Genomic DNA, 27040 nt, shown 5'->3' with positions numbered 1-27040 from the left:
TGTGTGTGTGTGTGTATATATAATATTCTGCTCACGCTCTGTAACTTCTGTTGGTGGTCTTATCTTATCTTATCTTACATTGGCTGTATACTGTCATGGTGCTTTTCAAATGCATAATGTGCAAAAAAGACAAAATGTAAAAGTCTGAGTGATGTGACATTGTATCCTTACGGGTAAGGTTGTACCAAGCAAGTGGGGAAAAAAAACAACAATTAGATAAAATCAAGTAACAAATAATTTAAGTAATTTAATTTAAGTATTTCACTGTATTTCTATCATTAACCATGAATCATTTCACATCACTGTAATTTAACACATGGCATACAGGACAAGAAAGGCAGGCTTGTCAAGTCTAAAAATAAACATAAATGAAAACCTACCAAAGTAAAACATTTTTTCTCCTTTCATCTTGAACAGTGTTACTATAAAGCTCCCCACCTGTCTGAATCCATCCTTAACATTACTGCCATCCTGTGGTAGCTGTTGACAGTGGTTCCCGAAACCTGTGTTTTTTGTTTCAATCTTCCAAAAGACTGCAGCTCTCTGTTTTGCTGCTGTGGTGAAAGAGGGCCCAGGATTGCAGACATGGAGGCAAAACAGAGGAGTTTCAGCCAAAGGAGAGCCTTTTAATGAAAAGGAAGCTAAATACAAACTGTCTAACTAACAGGATCACGATTGGAACATAACGGAACAAGGACAAGGGGAGACGGACGCAATATATACACAGGAGGGTGGTTAGGAGAAGTGGACACAGGGAACATGGGAACACAGCTAGAGAAACATAGACATGGTGAGATGGGGGAAGTAAAGCAGAACACGAGGCACATGAGATGATGACTACTAAAGTAAACAGGAACACACAAATGCTGAGACACGGACACAGAGATGTGAAGAGACAGAGAGAGCGAGAGACATGACTGAGGAAACAGATAGGCAAATAAACATGGAGACAAGACTGACTTCACAGCGAGACGCAGAGGACAAGACACAAATGACACAAAGACAAACCTAATATCAAACAAGACACCTTGAACTAGAAATACAGATAAACTCAAGACTAAGAGACTAAAGTCAAGCTCTGTGTATGCTCTATAAACAAAATTGAATTGAACTGAATTGAATTGAGTTTGACTTTCATATAATCCAATCTTAAAACATGCATGTGTCATGGTGGGTCTTCAACCAAGTTTTGAATTTATTATGGTCTTGTGATTCATTCCTTTGGATTTAAGAGATTTTTAGTCGTGACTTTTGTTTTCTTTAACAACTGCCTTTATTTTTTCTACCTCTGGGCTGTTAAGTTATATGAGTTTCCTTTTGTGTCTAGTTTCCCTGTTTTGTTACCCTTTGTTTCTGCGGTCATGTGCCTGCGTTTGTCTGACATCCCCGTGCTTTTAAGTTAATCTGTCTGTGGTCCAGACCCTGTTGCAGGTTCATGTGTCACGTATGGTGTCCTGTTCAGGCAGGGGCATCTGTTCTTCATCTGTTTATTTACCAGCTGACTTTAAAATGACATGTTGGTGGAGCCTTCAGTCCAAATAATGTTCATCTTTGCTGTCAGAGAGATTCCTGAGGGATCATACGGAGCATTTGTTTAGACCTGTATTTAATTTCAACTGAAAATGCAAATACTTTCAGTGTCTGCAGATTTGTATTTGTATTTGTATCTTTATTTATTTCAGACATAATAAAACAAACAAAAAAACCAATATATACTCATCTACATGTATTTTCATTTACGAATATGAATATATGTGTAGATATACACACACACACGTATTTGTACAGACAAACAAGAAAAATATAATAAAATAAAACACATTCGTCTAACATGAGATAACAGTTGTTTGGTCTGAAAAGGAGTAGGAAGAAGTATGCACATACTTATTAACTCCTACCCCTGCTCAACATCTTATTAATCCCACATATTTACCTAATTCTCCTCATCACATATTCGATACAATACACAAGAAAACTTATATCAACAAGGCTGGCACGATATTTATAATTTAAATACGAGTTGACATATTTATACATACAATGGGTGATTGTCTTTTTCAATATCATATCCTTCCAAGAGTAATTTTCGAAGTGTCTTTATGAACTTGCCAATTCCTGAGCATTGCTGTAATTCTGCAGTAAAGCTATTCCACAATTTTACTCCATAAATAGTTACGCAAAAGGTTTTAATATTTGACCGTGCTTTAAGAATCTTCAGATTCAATTTACCCCTTAGTTCATAGTCTCCTTCTCTGTCATAGAACATCCTCTGTATATTTCTTGGTAACATATTGTATCTAGCTTTATACATAATTTTTGCCGTTTTGTATTTTATAAGATCCATAAACTTCAATATTTTTAATTTCAAAAACATGGTGTTAGTATGGTCTCTATATCCAGCTTTACTAATTATCCTGATTGCTTTTTTTTTAATTTTACATATTGGTTGAAGTGAAGTTTTATATGTGTTTCCCCAAATTTCCGCACAGTATTCCAAATATGGCAATATAAGTGAACAGTAAAGTACCCGGAGTGATTTGGAAGGCAAAAAATATTTAACTTTACTCAGTATGGAGACACTTCTTGACAGCTTAGCTTGTACATACTTTATATGAGGTTTCCAGCAAATTTTGTTATCTATTCTCACACCCAGAAATTTTGTATCTGAAGCTTGCTCTAATTCGACATTATTTACTAATAACTTTGCTTTGGCATCTTTTTTATAATTTCCAAATAACATAAATGTCGTTTTTTCCAAATTTAATGATAACTTATTTCTATCAAACCATGTTTTCAGTTTAATCATTTAACAAAGAACATTTAAACTTCTATAACACTTAACACACACATTAATAAAATGTTTTTTTTTCTTGTAGCTCAGCTCTTTCAAGTAAGATAGATGTAATAAAATGCCTTGTACACAACTAAAACTATAATTGTGTCTCCAGTAAACTGCACAACAGTAGTTAACATTAAAATAAATAATTAATGTACTTTTTTCAGAGACCTATTTAACTGTAGGAGAAACAAAAGTGAGCTATAAAGTATATGAACAAATTAACTGTTACTGACCTCTTGATCTCTCTGTAGGTCTTCTTCCTCTGGTCCGTGATCTTCGTTTCTCACACTCTGGTGAAGTTTTGTGTCATGCTGCTTGCCACCATGTTGGTTTAAAGACCTCCTACTGTACAAAATAGTGACACAGTATTCACAGAGGCTGCAAATTTGTGGACATTAAATCAACTTTTAAAATTTAGCCTCTGTACACTAGAACAGTAGATTTGAAATAAAACAATAAAGGTACAATTTAATTGCAGACTCAGCTGCAACTGAAGGATTTGAACAAAACTTCTGTATTACCTTCAATCATAAATAAAGTCTGAATACTTTGCAGGCAGTGAGTCTTTTTACTGCATCTGTCTTCAGTTACAATATATTTGTCCAGGGATTCACTTTTATAAAGCCAGGAAACACCATGTAGGATGCGGTTCAATTGGGGTAGACTAACACAATTGCATTCTTATTGGACCAAAGACCGCTTCTTCAGGACCACTGAGGGTACCACACATGACAGTTTCCCCTACTAAGAATAGCAACTACAGCCTCTGAGCTAACTACAGTCTGGTAACCTAGACAATGAGGAGAATGTGCTGGACAGGTGGAGAGAACGTTTTGTATTTCTATTGCACCAAAGTAACTAGTGCACTTTCCTTTTTACAGAATGTAACAAAAATGTGACTTGGCCCCTTGTAATACTGGAAAAAAAAATCATCTGGATATCTATACTGATATGGACTGGGTAATGTGTAAGGAACAAATGGATGCCACATTGTTTAATAGAAATGAAAATGATCTACCTACAGAGGGCTGAATTCAACGCTACCCTGAAAATCAAAGAGGTTTGGGTGATTAGTACCAATTCTTTCATCTGCCTGCATATTCTCGCCTATTAAGGTCAGGAATTATTGTACAAGAGGAGGAAACCAGGATCAACGAAACCAGCGTAGGGCCTGACAATGTGTTCAAGGATTTCATCCTGATTCCTAATGGCAGCCTGTAGAGGTCTCTAGAGGTACATAAGCTTTAAAATGAGAAGTACTACATATTATTCTAGATATTAGATACATGCAAGTTAATATATGAAGTACCTTTGAAAACATCCACGTTTATAAAAGTACCATGCTGCAGCACCAACAACATTCAGGAAAAGCAAAACACCAAATAAGACCCAAGCAGCAGAGCATGCTCCTACAGGGACACAATAATGAAGAACATGAGAATGAGATGATTGTTCTTTCCCACTTTTATGACATTTCATTTTTTATTACAAACTTAATTCATAAGACTGAGACAATAAGGAAACATAATCCACCCAACAGAAGTCAAGCACGTGGCTCACAAAGAATGAGATTTCCACACTGGATCAGTGGGTGGCTGTGTTTATAATGAGGGTTTACAATGACTTTTGGCTTTTGGCCAACAGGATGCTGGTAGAAACTGTGATACTGATGGCCAAACCATAAAAGAAGTGGCAAAAGTGGCAAGGGGTAGGGGTATTTGAAGTCAGCAAGAGAGAAGCAAAGATAGGGGTATGAAGGTGAGACTTTAAATATAGGGACTATATGCAAACGAAGAGAGCAGTTTAATACAATGTAAAGAGAGAGTAAAGGAGAAAATTGGAGGACAGATGATTCTGGATTCAGTGAAAAGGTGTTGAACACTTATTTTTGGAAGACAGAGGAACACAGGCTGACCTAGTGGGGGAAGATCCACACAGGGGGATTATATTTTATGTAGGAGACTGTAAAGTAGTGTCAGGGAGGAGCACAGCTAGGAATAATGATAATAATAATAATAATAATAATAATAATGGATTGCATTTATATAGCGCTTTTCAAGGAACCCAAAGCGCTTTTACAATTCCACTATTCATTCACTCTCACATTCACACACACTGACTACCAAGCATTGCATGGTAGTCTGTTGGATGACTCTGGAGGTCAAGTAGAGAAAGTGAGTGAAAACAGAGGCAAGGATCACACGGTGGAAGCTGAAGAAGGAAAAAATGTGCAGAATTCAGGGTGGAATTAAGACAGGCTCTGGGTTCAAGATTCAAAATGTTTATTGTACAAAGAAAAGCATTTCTCTGTACAATGAAATTCAGCAAAGAGAGAGGTGGCAAAAGAAAAAGGTTTATAGTTGAGCTGAGTGTGAAGCTGGAGACCAAGAACAGCTAGTGAATCTGGAAGTGCATCGGATTATTGTGAAAAGAACTTAAGTCAGCAGAACATGTGCGTGAATGCAGAGTAACAGTGAATATGCAGGGAGCAGAGATACAGAAGGTAAATTCTTTTAAATATCTGGGGTCAACCATCCAAAGCAACAGACAGTGCACAAGAGAGATGAAGCAGAGAGTGCAGGGAGGGAGGTTCGAGTGTGTGGAGACGAGCGTCACGGGTGATTTGAAATGAGTACATCAGAGTTGCAGCTCAGATTAAGTGGCGTGCAGACAAAGAGAGGCAAGGCTGAGATAGTTTGGACATGTGCAGAGCAGGAATAGTGGACATACTGGACAAAGGATGCTGAAGATGGAGCTGTCAGGTAGGAGGAAAAGCAGAAGACCACAGAGGTGGTGCACGGATGTAGTGAAGGAGGACATGCAGATGGTTGGTATAACACAGGATGATGCTACAGATTAAAGGAAGCACTTCTTTAAGATAGCTTCTTACTAAAGATTAGTGGAATACATACATAGGTAGAGTCCATCATTTCACTTTTAGCTTAGATGTTCAAGTTTCTAATTATTTTCCTCATAGAAGTGCACAGAAAAGAAAACAGAGTAATATCAGAATGACACAACAGCCACAAAAGCACAAATCCAAAAATCAGAAACAGATATCCAAGCTGACCTCACCTGATGCCACACGCACATAAAGCTGACCGTGTTTACTTCCATATGTGTTAGATGCTTCACACTGATAGAGGCCATTTAGATCAGAGGTCAAGCTCAGCAGTTGCAGCTTTGCACCGTCTACTTTGACAGCAGACTGCAGCAATGACTGGCCAGATCTGGAAAAACATGAATGAGACTCAACATGAAATGTACAGAAAGAGCAGAAAAGTGTGAGTTGTGCTAAAAGTCAAACACATTTTGGTTATCAGCTCTTTGCAATAGATCTTTTCTTGCCCACAACAAGATTTTGTATTTTTTTAAATTTTCACCTAAATACAAAAATACATCCCACTTAACATGTTCAATTATTTTTGTGTGAAAACAAGCTTAATTTTAGTAAGATTTCAAACCACACTACTCTGGAGAGCGGCCCAGCTAACTCCCTGTTTAGCATCCTGTACGTCAATTTGTAACTCACAAGATTTTGATGTTTTTTATCATCTTTTGTGGAGCATTGATATGAGGATTTAACAGGACACATCTACTGTAAACAGCAGCAAATTCTGACGCCAGATGATAAAACTTCTCAATCCACTGTTAATTTACATTACTAACATGAGCAGAATGGGGTTGCTCTCTCAAGAGGCTCAGAATGAATTAATGCATCTTAAGAGCCACTTAAGATAAAACACCATTTAACTGTTTAAATGCATAAACACTGCATTTGCCAGGAATTCCTCACATCTATAATAATAGCGCTTTTTGAGAACCTCAAAGCGCTGTACAATACCACTATTCATTCACTCTCACATATTCACACACTGGTGGAGGCAAGCTACAGTTGTAGCCACAGCTGCCCTGGGGCAGACTGACAGAATCTAATGGATAAGCAGTGAACTACAGACAGAGAAGCCAAGAAGGACTGCTGAGTCACACTGTATGATTTTAGGACCCATTATTTCATTTCATTTCATTTAAATATGAACTGTTAATACATCCTATAACCTACTCTAAAGAACAAGTATGACTGGATGACTGCTTATTATTAGTCTAATCTAGAGTTGGATGTCTCGAGACCGGTCTTGGTCTCGAGACCACTTTTACGTGGTCTTGATCTCGTCTTGGTCTCGACGGACTTTTGTCTTGGTCTCGGTCTTGGTCTCGCTGTTTCGGTCTTGCCTTCTCAAATCGACATAGTGTTCGGGGGATTTGGAGTCAACCATCAGCGGAGCGGGGGGGTGGCTTACTGGGCTTAAGCCCGGGTCATTTTTTCAGAAGCATGGGGTCTTAGATGCCTGACTGACAACTGTATAAAACAAAAACAACACACGAAGCACAGAGCGCACCGTCGTAAATTCCCCCTAATTTTGGTATGATCCGAGCTCAGGCACTAGGCGACTGAGCTCAGCACCCATGTGAGCGAGGGGGGAGAAGCTGCTGCCTGCGAGTTTGCTGCAGACAGAGGAGAGCTTAAGTTTGACCAGGTACCAAAGAAAATCATTCGTACTGAACTAATAATGTAAATATGACGGTGTATCACAAAAGATTGATATCAAACTGATCACTTGGTTGCGTTACTTGCTCTTCGAGTGAATCAACAAATGGATAAATAAAAAGCCGAACAGCAATGCTGATTTTTTAGAGTCTTAGCTTACATTTCATATTTTCAGTTTTTACCCTCCACGGCTAAACAAACTCTCTAAATCGGTTTCAATTGTGTACTGATGTACACAACAATGGACATAAGGAGCTTCTTTCAAAGAAAAAACTCAGGTAGATGTTATTTTATATATTATGCTTTGGATGTTGTTCAGTATATCTATGCAAAACAAGAGGAATTTCAATACACAGCAGTATATTCACAGTTGAAACCAGATATTTACATACACTTTATGGAGAAAACATAAAAACTTTTTTTTTTACTGTTAAACATCAATTTAGAGTAAACTTTTGTTTTAGATAAATAAATGTTGAAATATCTTTTGAATTAGTTAAATGTCAGAATAAAAAGAGGGAGCTGTCTATTTTAATCACTTTCATCAAATGTAGGAGCACATATACACTAACTTTATTGTTAATTAATAAGAAAACTCCACACACCTGGCACACCTGTGGATGCATATAAGGCAAAACACAGAGCCTGTTTCTGTGACATGGGAAAATCAAGAGATGTCAACCAAAACACCAGGAAAAGAACTGTGGAGCTGCATAAGTGTGGCTCAATTTTGAATACAATTTGGTGCCATTTGCAATAAAGAAATACAGATAGTTTCTCTCTTTACTCTTAAAGTTAACAAATATGTTTTTATATTTATCAATCTAAAAAAAATAAACATTTAGTCTGATTTGATGTTACAATTTAAAAAAGTGCTTGTGTTTTTATCTGAAGAGTGTTTAAATATCTGATTTCAACTGTATATTTGATGATGTTGGTGTTTGGCTTGATTGTCAGCACAAAGAGGGAGAGAGAGAGGAACAGAGAGGGAGAGAGATGGAACAGAGAGGGAGAGAGAGGAACAGAGAGGGAGAGAGATGGAACAGAGAGGGAGAGAGAGGAACAGAGAGGGAGAGAGAGGAACAGAGAGGGAGAGAGATGGAACAAGAGCAGGTGAGACACACATGTTAGTCAAATGGTTCTTTGCCAAAACTCATCAGAACATGTATCTAGTACCTAGTGTTTCTTTTTGGATACCATTTGTTACTTTTCAAATTCTATATTTATTAAGTTATGCAGGCTTGTTTGCACAACAAGGCTAAATAATTATATAAACTTTTCTCAATCTAAATATTGTACTTTGGTAGAATTAAAAAATAAGTGTAGTGCAGGTCTATGATTATTTTTAGTGCTACTATCATCTAGTTCTGATTCTGGTTCTGTCTTGGTTACTGTTGTAGTCCTGTTTTAATACTGGATCAGTTCTGGGTCTGGTTGAATTGGGGTTTAGTCCCTGTGTCTTGATACAGGCCTGACTTTGTTCTGCCTTGCTGCTTAATTAAAAAACTAGTTTAAGGTGTCCTGCATATGTACTGTATATAGAATAGCATCTGGCTGCAGTTTAAAGACTTTCTTTGTCTCGGTCTTGGTCTTGGTCTCGTCTCGACTCGGTCTCGTCTCAACTTGGTCTTGGTCTTGTCTTGGTCTCGATACCCTCTGATCTTGGTCTTGTCTTGGTCTCGATACCCTCTGATCTTGGTCTTGTCTTGGTCTCGGATTAGGCGGTCTTGACTACAAGTCTAGTCTAATCTCACATCTCTCCAACGGCGCCATCCATATGGGTCACCAACATTATCACCTTTTGTTTTTTGGATCTGAGAGGAACTCAGATTATCTCTCAGGAGTCTTTTCAGTTTCTGTCTGCTGAGCTGAAACAGGTTTACATAATCCTTCTCTAGAGTTCCCAGACAACCATGGTAACACCACTACAAAGGCAAGTAGTGTTCAGGTCTCCATACAACAGTACATATGCTTTGAGACAGGTTATAACTGGCCTGTTACAATTTTATTATACTAAACTCAACCTACTTATGTTTTAATATATATATATATATATATCATTAACAAGACTGGCTACGGATACCGACTACGGAACGGAGCAGTTGTCAGCCACCTCCTGTACATGGATGACATCAAGCTGTATGCCAAGAGTGAACGAGACATCGATTCACTGATCCACACTACCAGGCTATACAGCAATGACATTGGAATGTCGTTCGGACTGGAGAAGTGTAGTCGAATGGTATCAAAGAGAGGGAAGGTAGTCAGAACTGAGGGGATTGAACTACCAGAAGGCAACATTGCAGACATAGAGGACAGTTACAAGTACCTGGGGATCCCACAGGCGAATGGGAACCATGAAGAGGCCGCTAGAAAAGCTGCAACCACCAAGTACCTGGAGAGGGTCAGGCAAGTCCTGAGGAGTCAGCTGAATGGTAAGAACAAGATCCGGGCCATCAACACGTACGCCCTGCCCGTGATCAGGTACCCTGCTGGGGTAATAGGCTGGCCAAAGGAGGAGATAGAAGCCACTGACATAAAGACAAGAAAGCTCCTTACCATGCATGGAGGGTTTCACCCCAAGTCCAGCACCCTGAGGCTGTACGCTAAGCGGAAGGAAGGGGGCCGGGGACTGGTGAGTGTCAGCACCACAGTCCAGGATGAGACAAGGAACATCCAAGAATACATTGGGAAGATGGCCCCAACTGACCGAGTGCTCAGTGAATACCTCAGGCAGCAGAAACCCAAGAAAGAGGATGGAGACGAGGAACCATCATGGAAGGACAGGCCCCTGCACGGTATGTACCACCGGCAGATAGAGGAGGTGGCTGATATCCAGAAATCCTACCAGTGGCTGGACAAAGGTGGACTGAAAGACAGCACAGAGGCACTAATCATGGCAGCACAAGAACAAGCTCTGAGCACAAGATCCATAGAGGCTGGGGTCTATCACACCAGGCAAGACCCCAGGTGCAGGCTGTGTAAAGATGCCCCAGAGACAATCCAGCACATAACAGCAGGGTGCAAGATGCTAGCAGGCAAGGCATACATGGAACGCCATAACCAAGTGGCCGGCATAGTGTACAGGAACATCTGTGCCGAGTATAACCTGGAAGTCCCGAGGTCAAAATGGGAGATGCCCCCAAGGGTGGTGGAGAATGACCGAGCTAAGATCCTGTGGGACTTCCAGATACAGACGGACAAAATGGTGGTGGCTAACCAACCGGACATAGTGGTGGTAGACAAACAGAAGAAGACGGCCGTAGTGATCGATGTAGCGGTTCCGAATGACAGCAATATCAGGAAGAAGGAACACGAGAAGCTGGAGAAATACCAAGGGCTCAGAGAAGAGCTCGAGAAGATGTGGAGGGTGAAGGTAACGGTGGTCCCCGTGGTAATCGGAGCACTAGGTGCGGTGACTCCCAAGCTAGGCGAGTGGCTCCAGCAGATCCCGGGAATAACATCGGAGATCTCTGTCCAGAAGAGCGCAGTCCTGGGAACAGCTAAGATACTGCGCAGGACCCTCAAGCTCCCAGGCCTCTGGTAGAGGACCCGAGCTTGAAGGATAAACCGCCCGCAGGGGCGTGCTGGGTGTTTTTATATATATATACACATATATGTATATTATTGTTAAACAATCAACAACTGTTGCAAGTGACCTTCACATTACTTTTAAATTTATTTTGTAAATTTCCATGCGAGCAGCCCAGGAGAATTTTCAGGCTGCTCTTTAACACTCTGACGCTGGTCTCTCAATCTCCCGTTGGAGAGCCGCGAGCCTCCCCATGATGGTATCAAACTTCTGTTCCATGGTGTTGTCATTCTTTTGATTCTGAGACCTCACAACTGCAGTGATCCTGATGTATCCCCCCATACGCTTAATGGTGTTATTTTGAGCCTTCACAGCAGCTGTAAGCGTCTCCAAGGTGTTAACCATATTACGTTCGTTGTGAGAGGTCGCGCCTCGTCCCATCGCTTCGATTCCAGCGGGCAGCCTTGGGGGGGTTTGAACAGCCGGTTCCGCTCTCTTATTTCTCCGATAAACCAGGACTAAGCCAACTCCGATCAGCAAGAACCCTGTTATCACGGTTCCGAATAGATAGATATCTTCAGCGTCCTCGATCGACAGTCCCGCCAGGCACATGACCCTCCAGTTCTGCCACCTGTCCATAGTGTAACCGGCAGGGAAAGTCCCTCCAGGGCACTCGGGCTCTCCCGAGCCCAGACTTCTCGTTGAGAAAAGGGTGTCAATAGCATTCAGAGACCAGTTGATCAAATCCATAATTCTCTTTAGGTTTTAGAGAACGACAGTGAGAGAGTGTTCCAGGGAAAGTAATGCACACGAGACAAGACAAGGACATAGAGGCTAAGCAGGGAAGATAAGGGTAAGGAGGAGAGGAGAAAAGTGCGACCGCCTTCGCTGAGAGCCAGTGGTAACTGTAACAGTTACCACTGTGTAACAGCAAATACCTTAGAATTAAAGCATTTTAAGAACTGCATGGCAGCAGTCATTATTGCCTGTGAAGCTAGGAGTGTACATATTTTTGTTTATGTTGAATAAATAAGTAACAAGTGGATGAAGGGACTGTATAAAAAAAACATCAAAAACATTATCATCAATAGTCACGGGACACTGAAATCTTTCCAAATGACTGAATTTGATACTTTATTTACTATGTGGGCTTTTCCATTTGAGTAGCCTACAACATTTCTTTCAGTTTTATTCATTGTTATGTGAGGAACCAACCATGATTTATTATAACATCTACTTAACGAGAGTGTCTGTGATGTAGTAGCTCATCTGGATCATTATCCGTTTGTGTAATGCTGAAGTACAGAAACAAAGTGATAAGTTCTGTTGGCTCTGCTTGGCTTTATTGTAAAAATGAATGACTATTAAAATCCACTGAGAACTGAAAAAGAGTCTCAAACCAGTAGTGATTGTTGTGAACCAACATGTTCTCATCCCAAAGCGTAACATTTTATGCTATGTGACAAATTGTCAGTATGTTACGCTTTTGGTCACATATGACCCAGTTTGAGTGAGGAACCATTACATAATAATCATGTGCGTATTTCACTAAAATGTGACCAACACTCAAGGAGTAAAAATATTTGAAGTTTAGACATATGATCGATGTCTCACCATGAGTCATCACTCATTCTTTTAACATATGACTGACTTTACTCAACATCCAACTGTGCTATGGTCAATGGCGTGTCCAGCGGGGTGGCCTGGGGGGGCACAGGCCACCCCCCAAACCAGACTGGCCACCCCAGGTGCCACCCCAAAGGCAAAACAATAAAATTCAATCAAATATCAAATGTCCGATTATGTTTTCACGGTGACGCTCAGATATCCGAGTGTAAGTGAATGCAGCATCGCTTCTGCGCTATGCGCATCACGTTAGCAAAGGTAGGAGAGCCAAGCGCGAAAGATGGCACTGCAGGAAACAATTTTTCGGTGAAAGAAAATGAGGACAGAATAAATGTCCCGGTAAGTAATATCAAGTTTGTTGAGTTTAGTAAACTTCGGTGAAATTAGAATACCAAGGAAAAAAATAACACTTAAAGAATTATTGCAGCTGTGGAATATTTCAGACAGTATGCTACTGAGGGCAGCTAACATAAGAGTTATGCGTTATAAGATATAATCTAAGTCGTAACATTGCTGTATGGGGCTGCAGATTTGGTTGCAGGTTAACATAGCTGGACTGGCCATCGGGCATACCGGGCATATCCCCAGTGACTTATTTTTTATTTTTTTTGTAATGGCATGAACAATGAGAGGTGGTGGATTGGCCAGATGCAGGTCGATGTGTAGAAATAACTCCGTTGTTTGGTGGTGGCTATGACGGGGCTTCCACAGAGGCAACAGGTGGATGAGGGAAGGGGAGGCAGGAGGAGAGACCCGAAGCAGCCACCAGTCCGAGTGTCAGGTGAACTGAACTTCAGGTAAGAAGTTATGACCTGCAGTCTATCTGGGTCAGATATAAACCAAGTTTAGGTGGAGTTTATTTTCATGTTGCTGACTTTTTACTGTCAGTTGCAATAACTCATACTGCGTTCTAGCCAGTTTGACGGAGTTTTTATACAGCTGGGTGGGTGCTATGATGTTACTGATAGTGAACTTTATTTTATTCATAAGGTTAGTAGAGTTGCCAACGGCTCCTTAAAAAAATGGAATGGTCCCTCATTCAGAGAAAATATTACACGTTTCGTATTGAGCTGAGAAGAGACGCAGTTTGTCCCAGACTTTAGCTAGAATGGAAAAAAGACACAAAGCTGGATTTATTCTGTCTTTATGCTGCACAGCTGCCTCTTCTCTCATTCTCTCCCCCTCCCTCTCCTGTTGCTACTTCAATCATGAAACTGATCAATGATCAGCTGATCGGCTTTTCTCTCTTGTTTATCGCCCACTTTGCGCCAGAAAGAGGAAACCAGCAGATGTTGCGCTAAACAACAGCAGCACGTTTAAGCTTGATCGGCTGTTGTTAGAATGTATTTAATATTAATTTCTAGTATCAGCTGATGTTTGCTGGAGCCACAGCTGTAAAGCTGCTGGTCATGATGTCTGTTTAGATATGTGGTGAGAGGGAAACATGAAGATGAAACCAGGAGATGTCCTTACTGAACCATCAGAGCTGAACAGGTGATGGAGAAACAGGTTTACCTTTTAGGTGACATGAATGAGTTGAAGGGAAGTTATGAACTGTTTCTGAGAGACAAATAACACCAGGATCCTTTTTTATGTAGCAGACAGCTGGTAACTGTGCAGGGGCGGGTCTAGCAAAGTTTTGCCAGGGGGCCAGGTAGGGCATTAACAGGGAAAGGTGGGCACAAAGAAATACTTTTCTTTCTTATTCTCATTTAAAATACCTAGTTTTTATTAAATAATTATCTAAATCTTACAACCAAAGTTTTTATCTGACGTAAAATGTATAGAAATCATACATATACCAACAAGACTGTACATCACTGTCACAACAGGGTTTGTTTTCAGTCAAAGTCTTTATGGCTTTACTACCTGGTGGGTCGGTCTGTAGTAAAAATGCCCAATTTTTTTGTCCCAGTCCAGCCCTGCAGGTTAATACTGGCAGTGTCACCATGCCAGCTGACTGTATTTTATCATCAGCCAGTGTTGTTCTTTATCAATATTACCAAAGTTTACGATAAGGCAGCATAGAAAGTATTTACTTGCTTTCAGGTTTCATTCAAATGTTAGTCTTTTCAGTTGTTTCCCCACTTTTTTCCTGTTTCAAAATCAAACACCAGTTTGTGAGAAGATTATCTTCTTTTTTTAACAGGCAGATAAAGTTTTGCATTGGCATTGGCTAATTTGTCAATTGTTTGTTACAAATGTTCGTATTTTAATTTTCAAAAATGTTTTTGCCCAAAACATATGTGCACTATATGTCAGTAAAAATACTATGCAAATATTGCTGTCCTTGACTGCTGAGTAAACACTGACAAAGCACTGATTGTATCTCTTGTACTTTATCAACGCAGTATCTAAAAACTTTGCACCGTAGTGTAGGGCTGCACGATAAATCGAAAATTTATTGTCATCGCGATATCAGCCTGCGCGATGGGCCCATCGCAAAAGACGGCGTAAACTGCGATAATTGGGTACCTTAAAATGTTCACACACGTGCTGTAAAGAATTTACCAATCAAAGAAATCCATTTACACATTTGACCAGTCGAATAGAGCCCTTCACGGCATTAACCAATCAAATGGATTAGAGGCCCGCCTCCTACGCAGGTCGGGCGCGAACAACGCTGCAGCAACGAGTCAGAGTTGTAATGGCTGAGAGCGAGACGAGAATGCTACTGAACTCGTGGCTAAAAAAAAAAATAGTACCTCACTTATTTGGAGGTACTTTGGATTTGATAAAGACGACGTTCTCCAAACACAGGTACTCTGCAAAACTTGCCGAACACTCGTGGCAACCACCAGAGGAAACACGACTAATCTCCACCATCATCTTCAATACAACCACAGAGAACTGTTTGAAGAGTTCCAGAAAGATAGGGCTAGCCAAACAAAGGTTGCTAATGTTAAGACAAAGAGCGCAGCAGTCCAACAGCCGTCTCTGTATCAGAGTTTTTCAAGTGGAATTCCTTATGAGAAAACGTCGAAGCGGTACAAAGAAATAACAGAGGCCATTACACATTTTTTGGCTAAAGACATGATGCCTATAAATACAGTTAGCAGAGAGGGCTTCACCAGTCTGATACATAAAGTGGACCAGAGATACCGCATCCCCTCACGAAACTACTTTTCACATGTCGCCATTCCACAAATGTATGAAACATGCCGCAAGACCGTCATGTTTGAACTGAGCCAAGCTGAAAACTACGCAAGCACTACAGACCTATGGTCAAGTCGTACAACGGAACCATATATGAGTTTCACAGTGCACTTCCTCACCGAAGACTTTGAACTGAAACCACGGTGTCTAGAGACTGTGTATTTTCCAGACTCCCACACTAGTGAAAATATAGCCCATGTATTACGTGAGGTGTTAGCCAGCTGGGATCTTAAAGAAGATCGACAAGTGTGCATCACCACAGACAACGGTGCCAATGTTGTGAGAGCCACGGAGCTAAACAACTGGGTCAGACTTCAGTGTTTTGGACACAGGCTGCACCTTGCAATCGGTAAGTTTTATTCAAGGCAGATCTTTTTAGCAATGAAAATGTGCTATACATTATTATCAAATTGATATTGATAAGGATAATGTTACCTTTTTAGACAACTTTAGTTATAAATTTCAATTAGTTTTTTTTTTTTAAAAAAAAGGTTTTAAACATGACAGTTTTTTTGTTTCCTCTTATTTCTCCAGAAAATTCTATCAAAGATGATGCCCGCATTGCCCGAGCCATTGGACTTTGCAAAAAGTTAGTTGGACATTTTTGCCACAGCTGGAAAGCAAAGATGGCTCTGAAAAAAGCACAGCAGAAGCTCAACCTCCCAGAGCACACACTGATCACAGAATGCCCAACCAGGTGGGGTTCCAGACAGAAGATGATTGAGAGAGTCCTGGAGCAGCAGCGGGCCATTTCTGATGTCATCTCAGCAGACAAGAAATCAAGACACTTGATTCCTACTTGGCAGGATCTTGAGGTACTGGAGTCTGTCAACCAGGCATTACACCCCCTGCAAGACTTTACAGATGCCCTGTCTGGTGAGAGCTACGTTAGTGTTTCATATGTAAAACCAGTCCTTCATCTGATGAAGACGTCGGTGCTTGCAGAGAAGGAAGAAGACAGTGATTTGACAAAATCAATTAAGAAGAAAATCCTCGAGTACCTGATTACTAAATATGAAAATCCAGCTACCCAGGAACTTATGGACATGGCGTGCTTCATGGATCCCAGATTTAAAGTCAGCTACACCAGCACTGATCGAGTCTCAGACATCAAGACCAGAGTGATGTCAGAAATGGAAGCAGTGGCACAGAAGGTATTCATGCATGCTTATATATAAAACCTTTCAATTCATATTTAGTCCAAAATGTTTACTTTTCTTATAATCTGCTTTCTGTTCCAGGAGAGAAGCTCCGCTGAACCAGAGGCCCAGACAGATGATCCACCCAGTCGTCCCCTGAAGAAGGCAAAAAAGTCCCTGGGCAGTTTCTTCAAGGCAGCTCCAATCCCTACCTCCTCTTTTATGCATCTCTCACAAGCTGTTGAAGCTGAGCTTAACAGCTACTTGCTATCCACGGCCATAGACAGTGAGGAAGACCCCTTGGCATGGTGGAAACTCCACAAAATGACATTCCCACAGCTAAGCAAGCTTGCAAGGAAGTATCTCTGCATACCTGCAAGTAGCTCACCTTCAGAGAGACTTTTTAGTACATCAGGAAACATAGTAACATGTCAGCGCACATGTTTAAAACCTTGGAGAGTAAACATGTTGGTTTTCCTTAACAAGAACTTGCCATAAAAAACATTCACTCAGGAAGGATGAATGCAAGATAGAGAAACCTTTTTTTTTTTCAAAAAATTACAAAACTACACTACCTACATTGTTCTTAATTGTTGATAATATTAGTCTTGGCCAGTACGACCACAAAGGTAGACAATTGTTCTTTGGTGTGTTCCCACAGCAGACAAGTTCTTACCTATAGTTTAATCTAGTAAAGTTTCCACTCCAGTTTTGACTTGCATCATAACTACTTGGTGAGTGGTAAAATGATGAACAACTGCATAGAGATAATTTGCAGTATAATTTAAGTTATGTTTATTTAAAACTAATTATAGAGACCGGGAAGGATGTCTTTCAGAATTCAAGCCTCAGAAATTTTTTTATGGGGGCAATGTTTCAATGTTTGACTGCACTTTGTTGTTACACTGCTAATACAGCAGCTTTCATTAAATAAAACTGTGCAGTAAAACGGAAATTATGTATTTGTTTTTTGTTTTTTTTTTGCTATTTATTTTATCGCAAGTCATATCGTTATCGCAGTATTGATCACAGTTATCGCACATCGCAGGTTTTCCTAATATCGTGCAGCCCTACCGTAGTGGTTAAAATCTCATTCTAATAAGAGTTAAAAGTGCATTTGGTTATTAGGTTTATAGGATTATTGAATTATGGTTAAGGGTTGGTAGAATTTTTTTTTAAAACATTATCTGCCAATTAAATCTGCCACCCTTCTCCAAATCTGTGCCCCTACCTGGCCCCCCCAACAAAAATTTTCTAGACACGCCACTGGCTATGGTAGTTCAGATAGGACTACTGGGAATGAAATTTGAGAAATTATATATGAACAAAACCTCACAAACTTTGTTAACCATATAAAAACACTCTATACCGCTCTTTTTTTTTTCATGGCTCAGCACAGGTCACTTGAGACAAACAAAAAGAACCAATGAAATGAATGTTTCAGCTGAAACTGTTATTCAAGCTACTTTACCTGCTCCATGTAAAATTTGCACTTGGATTGGCTTCTGTCACACACTCAAATGAGTCCTCAGATTTTGCTCTGATGTTCACTTCTGTGGGAGAGACTGCAAGAGCAGAAAGACAGCTGTGTTAATCCTGAACTGAGGACACAGTAATAACATGAAAATAATGTTTCGCCAATGTTTCCTACATCTTGAATCCAAACTCGACAAACTTTTGGGACTGAGGCTGATGTTGTGTGGTTCAGGCCATGATTCAGTCTTTAGCAATAACAATGGTCTTTTTTTTAATCAGTCTAGATGTTTTTGTCTTTCAGAAAGAATTTTCCCATCTATTGTGACAACATGCTACAATGTGACAAACAGGAGGCAAAGTCATGAGATTTGGGATGTTTCACTCCCATTCATTTAAAAAAACAAAAAAGCACACACTCGAGAATAAAGAGGAAAAACAAAACAAAGTATCTGGATAGGACTTGATCCTCTTTCCAGTAACAAACATTTAGGTCCACTTTCTTAGTTTTAGTCATTTCCTTGAGGGTTTTGTCAAACATCAAAGTAACACTGCCTCTGTTTTATTTAATTATGTAAGGAGTCGAACCAAAGTTTGGTACATGGAATGTTTTGTCTTTACTACACATAAAGCTTTTAGCGTTTTCAGAATTCAGCAACAGATTATATCTATCATGTGGGGCGATCGTGGCTCAAGAGTTGGGTGTTCGCCTTGTAATCGGAAGGTTGCCGGTTCGAGCCCCGGCTTGGACAGTCTCGGTCGTTGTGTCCTTGGGCAAGACACTTCACCCGTTGCCTACTGGTGGTGGTCAGAGGGCCCGGTGGCGCCAGTGTCCGGCAGCCTCGCCTCTGTCAGTGCGCCCCAGGGTGGCTGTGGCTACAATGTAGCTTGCCATCACCAGCGTGTGAATGTGTGTGTGAATGGGTGGATGACTGGATATGTAAAGCGCTTTGGGGTCCTTAGGGACTAGTAAAGCGCTATATAAATACAGGCCATTTACCATTTACCATTTATCTATCAGTCCCTTAGTAGTGTCCTAGGTATTCTGTCTGTTATAAATAAACTGTACAACTGTTTCACTAACAGAGTCCTGCGCTTGAGTCTGTTCATGCATTGCGACTGATGCGTCCACTGGCTAATTTTCAGAGATTTCCAAGAAAAAATATAACAAATGCATCAACCATGGATAAAAAAAATAAATAAATAAACTACATCAACAACTGATACTCACAGTAGATTTGTATAGTGAAGGGCAGACTTTCAACTTTAGACAGGAAGTCACCACTGATGACACACTGGACCTGGTGACCGTTAATCTCTCTCATAGGAACACCAAACAGAGAGCTGACTGTGGTAGTCGTGCCATTGTCATACTGGGTGGAGTTTGTTGTCGTCCTCACTTTGTCTCCCAAAGCACCAGTGAGCCACCTCACCTCTGCAGGAGGCTTCGATCCAGCAGCCGTGCAGGTAGCAAATAAAACCTCTTCTGTGCCCAAAGTGGGAAGATTGTCCTTGATGCTTGTGAAAGGAGGCACTAGGAGAGTTACAGCACTAATTTAAATGAACATGCAAGACAGATGGTGACAATAACTGTTTCTCACATACAAACACAAGAGTATTTTAAAATAAAGATAAACAAAAGTTTAGTATACCAAGCAAGTTTAGAGGTATTTCTGTCTTCTGATTTCCACTGGGAAACAAGGTGAAGATGCACGTGTAGCTGCCTTCATCCTTCAGGGCAACATTGGATAACTGGAGAGTTGCATTTTTGTCATTAAAATTCCCGATATATTTAAATCGATCATCACGTTCACTGACAAACTGTGGTCCATCTCTGGGTAGGATAGTTAGAAAATTGTCATTGTGAGGTTTTTCTCTCGTCCTCCTCTGCCAGGTAATCTGTGTCAGGTCATCATTGGTATCCATGACATAACACGATAACATAGCGGTACCTCCTTGAACCACTTTCACATTTCCACCAATCACCCGGAGAGCTGTAAAGAGCATTCACACAAAAATTTAATGAATAATGTATGTGTGTGTGTGTGTTGGGGTGGGGGTGGGGGGTTAAGGGTGGTGTCTGAGAGGCAGATGTGCAAAATAAGGACAATCATGGATAATACCTCCCTCCCATTATGAATGAAATGTGCTCTATTTGGAAGCAGCCCTCCCCTGTCGACACGTTGTGTGTGAAACTTTAAATCATCAAACTGTAAATCATAAATTTTAAATTGTTATTGATCCCTTTACCCCGAGTCCTAAAGTGAATATTTATTTTCTTACTCTTCTTATATTTATTGTTTGTTTATTTGCACTGCTGTAACTGGAGCCTCGTCGTCTCGTCTCTCTATATACTGGACTGTATGTAGCGGAGATGACAATAAAGTTTACTTTGACTGCAGCAGCAAGAAGGCGCACCGAGGGCTCTCGCGCTCACTTTTCGCGTATAGAATTTCGAAAAAAAAAACATCGGTGCAAATTATAAGTCTGTATCATGATGTCTGGTGTTTTCGTGTTTGTTGTTTTGTTTTATTTTGCGAGTTGGTTATTAGATGCTGCTCCAGTCAGCCAGAGAATCCCCGTCCTCTCCTCCCTGTGTCGCAAGCAGCGGGCGCGCCTCGCAAACGGAGGGCGCCCTTATTCCCAGCAAATGGCCGTAAGAACACCGATCAGTGTCTATGCCATCCTCAAAATGCGCTGGCATGATGTCGGGGCAGAGTACGAGCAACTTTTTTGCCGATGCCCGTGATGCCGCCCTGGGCAACCGTCCGTCTCGCCCATATCAAAAACAGTTACTGATGAGTACTTAGCCAGGAGTGGGTTATAAAAACAAAACACGACTCTCAATCCTACACTTTTACATTTTTTAAAAACATTTTAAAAACATAATAATTTACAATTGATGTTTAGCGTAGAAACTCGAAGTGATCACCTACAGTGAAGAAATTAAATACCAAAACGAAGGTGATCGCGGGCAGCTCACTAAAAAAAAAGGGGTTTTCTTCTTATTTAAAATAAGAGATGTAAGACGTTTTCTATTCTACCTTCGACCAAAGCAACAGCAATAAAGGATAATCCACGTACCTTCAGCGTCTGTACTCATCAGAAGCACTATCATCAGAAGCATACGTGTCATGGAGTCACATCGTAAAGGGAAACGGTGGCAGTAATTGGCACAAAAGAAGGCAGCTTCATCCATCCGCAAATCTTAAAGTTATAAGAACGTTCCAAAGTCTGGGGAAAAAAACGTTGTTAGGTCGGTAAACGAAATACATATTCGTGTAAACCAGAGGCGGAGCCAGGGGCTTAGCCCAAAAGAGTAGTATGCATGTGGGATTTATTTATTTTTTTTGGGGGGGGGGGCTAGAAATGACTGAAAGATTAATTGGCTCTGTTTTGACTTTTGCTCAAAAATATATATATATCACATGTGCAGGACACCTTAAACTAGTTTTTTTAATTAAGCAGCAAGGCAGAACAAGGTCAGGGCTGTATCAAGACATGAGGACTAAACCCCAATTCAACCAGACCCAGAACTGATCCAGAGTTAAAACAGGACTACAACAGTTCAAAGTCAGGACTACTTGGGATTTAACCAAGACAGAACCAGAATCAGAACTAGATGATACTAGCACTAAAAATCATCATAGACCTGCACTACACTTATTTTTTTTAATTCTACCAAAGTACACTATTTAGACTGACACGCCACTGTACACAGATGGTCTGAATTTGTGAAGCGAGTGGTATCGCATTTATCGAAGTCGGCTCCTCGTTGTTTTTTCTAAGCCACGATTAGGCTCATTGAGAGCAGGCATGTGCATGCAGACAGTGTTTGTTTTTACATCTGGTGGGTAACGTCCCTCCCTATATTTTTGGAACAGTACCTCTGAAGCTTGATTTAGATTTCTGCAGGAAATTTACGTTCTAACTTCAGATGTAACACCTCTTAACACTAAACCGGTCCATCATGCTGTTGTTTCCAGTTACAGCGTATATTTCCTGCTGAAGCATATTTCAGGCATAAGACAGAAACATTACAAAAATATACACCTGCAGGCCACTCTATTGTCTTTATTTGACTAAATGCACTAAATTGCTGCCACAAGCTTTTGAACACATGTACCTAATAAAGTGGCTGGTGAGTGTCCTCAGTCCCAGCTCGGATACAGATGTGTCGGTGTGTCTTTGTTCCCTGCAGTAGTGCCCTCTCCAGCTCAGTCATCATCCACATACCCCAGGACACTGTCCGAGCCAAAGAGATCATCGCCTACCTCAACACGCTGAAGACTCAGGTCAGCTATTACGCAGAGAGGCTGTCTCAAGCTGCCAAAGACCAATCGGCCAGCGGACTGGAGTGGATGTTCGCCAGTCTGGTTGACAAGGTACTAAAAGTGTTTGACGTTACGTGGGGACGCTTCATATTTCATTCATACCCTCTTCCTTTCAGACCCGTCAGCTGGTGGCAGTGTGCGGCTGCAAGCTGCTAGCTTCAGCTATTTAGGCCCTGAACGCAGTACGAGTACATCGCAACCAAAGCTTCTCCTTCCGCTGAGTCTGAACAAGTAGTGCTCCGCAATGACAAGGATACGCTGAGAGCAAAGTACAGCGGTCACAACAGCCAGTCGTCACTGCACGTGGACTGGCACGAAGAGGAGTGGGTGAGTTGATCAGCAGTTATTGGCTGTTTTCTGATTCCAGATTTTTTATTTCTTTAGCATGACAACAGACAAGCTTAGTTTCTTGGCACACATTGTGGATACAGCTTGATATCTTAACTACACTCTGAACTCTGTTTTTCTTTTCTTGTTGCTTCTTCTTCTTCTTGAGTCATCCCTCTCATGTTGATTTCCAGCTCAGGTCACTCCTTACTTTTAAGAAGTTGGAGGATTCGTGAGCAGATTTTTCCTTCACCATATCAGCTGACTTTATTCTATGAGAAAATACTCTTAAATGACTCGTCTTTAAAAAGTGTTCAGTGTTTTATGTCTGGTCTGTGTGTCATCTTTGTCTTTACAATGTTGCAGCAATACTTTAGTAATGATATGATATGATATGATATGATATGATATGATATGATATGATATGATATGATATGATATACCTTTATTAGTCCCACAAGGGGAAATTTAAATGTTGGTTTAGTGTAAGCTCAGCTTTTTAACTAATGTAAGAAGTGTTATGACTGACTCGTTTTTAATACCTAAATCTGGCCTCAGTGCACAAACCTAAATGAATCAGTACATATGAAAGCGCCCAAGTCACGAGCTGTGTTCAAGGACATGGATAAAACAAAAAGGTTCAAATTTGTGCCCAAAAACCCCACAAATCAGTGTCACTGTTTTAAAATCTGCTGCGAGACCGCTCTAAATGTCAGCTTTTTCTTTACGTAAAGACTGGGGTCTGTAACATATCAGCTCGTTTCTTATTTATTAAAGAACATGCCTGACACCAGGCTTTTGAGTTAACGGCTCCATTCGATCTCTGCAAGTATTTTTAAGTATTTTTAGGTTCTTTCCAGCAGGATTTGTGGCTAGTTCTGGAGCTTGACCCTAAAAGATTTCAGTGTGTCGGTGCTTCTGCTTTCCCTGTTGTCCTTCTCTTCCGTCTTTATTTCTGTTTCTGTCAAATTTAAAAACAACTGCACTCTGAAATACACACTCTTTGCAAGATGTTGTCTAAACTAGTGGTTGGAAGGCATATTTGTGTTTGGTCTCTGATGGTTTATTTACACTTTTTGCAGGCCACGCCCACGGACTACAGCGCCATGATGAGCAACAAAGCCAAGAAGTCTATTGACTTCCTTCTGATGCAGGACACCGCCCCGACGATAGCCACGGACGTGTCACTGCAGTACCGCCTCGACATCGTCTTCTGCCAAACGGTCACCTACACATATTTTAATTATTGTATGTCTGAGCTGATGCGTTTATCCTGGAGTGACTCAGAGTGAAGGAGAAGGCCAAGAAGAAGTGTAAATATCATAGAAGCAAGGAGTTCAGAGCTCTACGACTTAGTGTCTTTATGGTATTTATGTGTGTAATGGAGACCAGGGGTTCCATTACCCTTACTTGTATTTTTATTAATTGACTGACTGATTTGTATTTAAAAACCGTAATGAAGAAAAACACACACTGGTTGATTGTGATTCTTTATTAGGCTTTTTGGGTTGTTATTTAAGTGACTCGTTAAAGGTGAAGAGACAGGGGGACTGGCCATCCTACCTGTGTCAGGAAAAGAACCTGTGTTAGAGCTGTTCACATTTAATCATTTGTCTGTAACCTAAATTAGTTGTATATGTAAAAAGAGAAGTGTTAACAGTACTCACTTTGTAAAGAGTAAAAGCAGCTCAATCACCTGCTTATGAGCTCCTGGAGAAAACCAATGTGCCAGGCTAGGGGAGTGTGTTGGAGTGATTTTGTTAAAAGTTGTCATTATTGTGCTTGGACCTTGTCTTGAACTGTATGTTCAGATATTTTCTGTTCCTCCCCCACATGTAGGATGTTGGGGATGTTACTAGCTATAGTTTTCAACTGCAGGCACAATCTATGTAAGATTCTGGTTTCCTTATTTGGTAAGGAATGTTCACTTCCTGCCCTTTATGGGCTCACCATGTAAATGGTGGACTGTTAGAGAGGTTAAGCCATATACAAGGTTGAGGGGAGATGACCCTTTTATGACTAGAGATGCGGTTAAAACGTTTGTAAGCAGGAAGTCACGTATACAGACACACATACACTCTCTCTCACTCACACACACACACACACACACACACACACACACACACACACACACACAGTGCCTTAGCTTTTACCACACAACATATGGGGTTTACAATGGGCGGTTGTGTAACTGTTTTCATTCAATAAAAGGCTGGAGTTGGAGTTGTCTGAGTTTGGGTGTAGAGCTTGCAACTCTGAGAATCCGACCAGGCTTCCCCTGCACAAGTAAAAACCAATCGAACTCTGATTGTCTTACTTTGTTCTGAGTCAGCGAGGGCTGAAACCTAACTGTGTGGTTAAGGTGTTTTAATGCAGCGGTCCCCAACCGCCGGGCCACGGACCGTCGTTTGGTCGCGAGATGAGGCTCGGGTGTGAAATGTATGGTTTTCAGAGTTTTTATCGTTTTTTATCGTTATTTTGTTATCGTTTTTATCGTTAACTCTGTTTTCCTGGGTCTTTCACGTGTGTTATGAATAAATCTTCTTTTTTTCCGGTATCGGTACTAGTTTTATTTTGTTGTATTTATCTGTGACACCTTAAAGGCCGGTCCGTGAAAATATTGTCGGGCATAAACCGGTCCGTGGCGCAAAAAAGGTTGGGGACCGCTGTTTTAATGTATATAGAAGAGACTGAAGTTTATATGTTATGGAATTATTTATAGGACTTGTTACAAATCTTCATATGTCTATGATGTGTTATATCAGCCCGTTCTCACTCCCGAGGCGTAACATGTCGACGTTTTGTCACGTCCCGCGGCGTTCCTGAGGAACGTGAAAGGAGACCTTCGGCGTTCTTATGGTACGCGGCGGGCTATGGCTGGAATCCAGTGCAATGACGCTCCCGCGGTAATAGACGTTCCAGCCCTGTATTCCAGCCCTAAACCTAACCTTATCCCTAGCCCTGACCATAACCTTATTCCTGACCTTAACCAGGACTTTAATGATGTTAAATAGCGTGTTTCTAAGCGATTTGAAGAAAAAGAGCAAACATGTGTAGATTCAGTCCAGACAGTTCTCATATTTCCTCTTTTTTCCGAGGTCGTCATTCAGGAACGTGGTGGGTAGCCAAAAACGTAATATGGTGACGATTTGTCACCTAGCGTAAAATGTTACGCTTTGGGAGTGAGAACGTGTTGGTTATATTGTAGTGGTTTTCTTATGGGGAGGGTTTTGTTTCCCTTTGGTTTGCTGACCCCCAGACTTGGTCTATTCCAGATGCTCACCTGAATCAGGTAGAGTATAACAGGAAGCCATTTGCTTTTCAGAAGGGTTGGATTCTTTGCTGTATCACCATGTGTTCTCATTAATAAAGTACATTTTACTCCAGTCTCGTGCTATTTTAGTGGAAGTGACCCATGACCGTCGGCCAAAACTGACAATATGACTATTAAAAGTCTGAGTAATACTGTAATTTTCTGCTGCTCATTCCTGTGCAATATCCCATCTGACCTCCCGTCATATTTCTTTTCAAGATTTTCTTATTTAATCACTAGTGTACATATATTTATAGATACATATATATATATATATATATATTTAGTCATCTTTTCTCTTTTACCACGTCTTTCAAATATTTTGCTCTTTACTATTTTTCTATTTTTTATTTTATTTTATTATATTTTCTTCTACTGTACCATGCTGCTGAGTGACTGCTGCTCGTCAAACACATTTCATTGCAATGTTGACCCTGTGCTAACTTGCATATGACAAATAAAACTGAAAACTGATAAAACTGAAAACAGTAAAGGCAAAGGGAACACATCAAGTAAGGATTTCACACTCCCACTCGCAACGGCACTTTCAAAGCATAAAGCCAAATGCTTCAAAATTTCATTTTGAAGCATTTTAAAAATGAATGTGTTTGAGTTTCATTGCTCCAAAGCAATGTTTTCATATAAGCAAGATAACAACCAGTTTGCAACCATGTAAGTACAGTCCTCTATTGTGAACAGACGTGTTGGCAATCTGTCTGCGTTTATAAATTAGACAACAGTTATTTGCAGAT

The 27040-nt window shown here is 40.6% G+C and overlaps 3 protein-coding genes across 5 annotated transcripts; 2 read left to right on the top strand and 1 right to left on the bottom strand.

The window, feature by feature from the left end:
• Positions 1–222: 222 nt before the first annotated feature.
• On the bottom strand, positions 223–22523 carry LOC146690724 (poliovirus receptor-like). The gene is made up of 9 exons (XM_085433786.1): positions 22441–22523; positions 21399–21548; positions 19967–20308; positions 19546–19848; positions 18313–18406; positions 5915–6069; positions 4149–4248; positions 3073–3184; positions 223–1569 (listed from the first exon to the last, which is right to left on the bottom strand). Exons 2-9 carry the CDS (start codon positions 21511–21513, stop codon positions 1558–1560), a joined length of 1233 nt encoding a protein of 410 aa, XP_085289912.1. The 5' UTR covers positions 21514–21548; positions 22441–22523; the 3' UTR covers positions 223–1557.
• LOC146690723 (inositol polyphosphate-4-phosphatase type I A-like) lies at positions 12508–26361 on the top strand. 3 transcript variants are annotated; one of them, XM_085433789.1, is made up of 5 exons: positions 12508–12885; positions 13258–13343; positions 22516–22699; positions 22765–22975; positions 24058–26361. In XM_085433789.1, the coding sequence occupies exons 1-4, from the start codon at positions 12763–12765 to the stop codon at positions 22816–22818; spliced, it is 447 nt and encodes a 148-aa protein (XP_085289915.1). In that variant the 5' UTR covers positions 12508–12762; the 3' UTR covers positions 22819–22975; positions 24058–26361. The 3 variants fall into 3 exon arrangements, with proteins under 3 accessions (XP_085289915.1, XP_085289913.1, XP_085289914.1); XM_085433787.1 differs by having other exon boundaries at positions 22516–22975; XM_085433788.1 differs by having other exon boundaries at positions 22516–26361.
• Positions 15214–17904, top strand: LOC146690725 (E3 SUMO-protein ligase ZBED1-like). Its single transcript, XM_085433783.1, has 3 exons — positions 15214–16051; positions 16237–16856; positions 16944–17904. Exons 1-3 carry the CDS (start codon positions 15580–15582, stop codon positions 17337–17339), a joined length of 1488 nt encoding a protein of 495 aa, XP_085289909.1. The 5' UTR covers positions 15214–15579; the 3' UTR covers positions 17340–17904.
• Positions 26362–27040: the final 679 nt, after the last annotated feature.

The sequence above is a fragment of the Copadichromis virginalis genome, linkage group LG16 (genome assembly GCF_057382275.1).
Source record: "Copadichromis virginalis isolate Kocher_CV1m ecotype Utaka linkage group LG16, C_Virginalis_male_GT1.1, whole genome shotgun sequence".
In the NCBI taxonomy this organism is placed as follows: domain Eukaryota; kingdom Metazoa; phylum Chordata; class Actinopteri; order Cichliformes; family Cichlidae; genus Copadichromis; species Copadichromis virginalis.
The sequence above is the reverse complement of the archived record's forward strand: the minus strand, read 5'-3'. Positions and strand labels throughout refer to the sequence as shown.

What these genes read in the sequence shown, in the direction of transcription:
- LOC146690725 (XM_085433783.1), top strand. Translation starts at nt 15,580, where the DNA reads ATGATGCCTATAAATACAGTTAGCAGAGAGGGCTTCACCAGTCTGATA. An exon ending in CAGGCTGCACCTTGCAATCG is followed by an intron (nt 16,052 to 16,236) that starts GTAAGTTTTATT and finishes TTATTTCTCCAG; the next exon opens with AAAATTCTATCAAAGATGAT. An exon ending in TGGAAGCAGTGGCACAGAAG is followed by an intron (nt 16,857 to 16,943) that starts GTATTCATGCAT and finishes TTTCTGTTCCAG; the next exon opens with GAGAGAAGCTCCGCTGAACC.
- LOC146690724 (XM_085433786.1), bottom strand. Translation starts at nt 21,513, where the DNA reads ATGGATGAAGCTGCCTTCTTTTGTGCCAATTACTGCCACCGTTTCCCT. An exon ending in TTATGTGCGTGTGGCATCAG is followed by an intron (nt 4,249 to 5,914) that starts GTGAGGTCAGCT and finishes GTGTCCCTGTAG; the next exon opens with GAGCATGCTCTGCTGCTTGG. An exon ending in AAACGTGGATGTTTTCAAAG is followed by an intron (nt 3,185 to 4,148) that starts GTACTTCATATA and finishes TATTTTGTACAG; the next exon opens with TAGGAGGTCTTTAAACCAAC.
- LOC146690723 (XM_085433787.1), top strand. Translation starts at nt 12,763, where the DNA reads ATGCAGCATCGCTTCTGCGCTATGCGCATCACGTTAGCAAAGGTAGGA. An exon ending in AGGACAGAATAAATGTCCCG is followed by an intron (nt 12,886 to 13,257) that starts GTAAGTAATATC and finishes GGGCTTCCACAG; the next exon opens with AGGCAACAGGTGGATGAGGG. An exon ending in TCAGGTGAACTGAACTTCAG is followed by an intron (nt 13,344 to 22,515) that starts GTAAGAAGTTAT and finishes TGTTCCCTGCAG; the next exon opens with TAGTGCCCTCTCCAGCTCAG.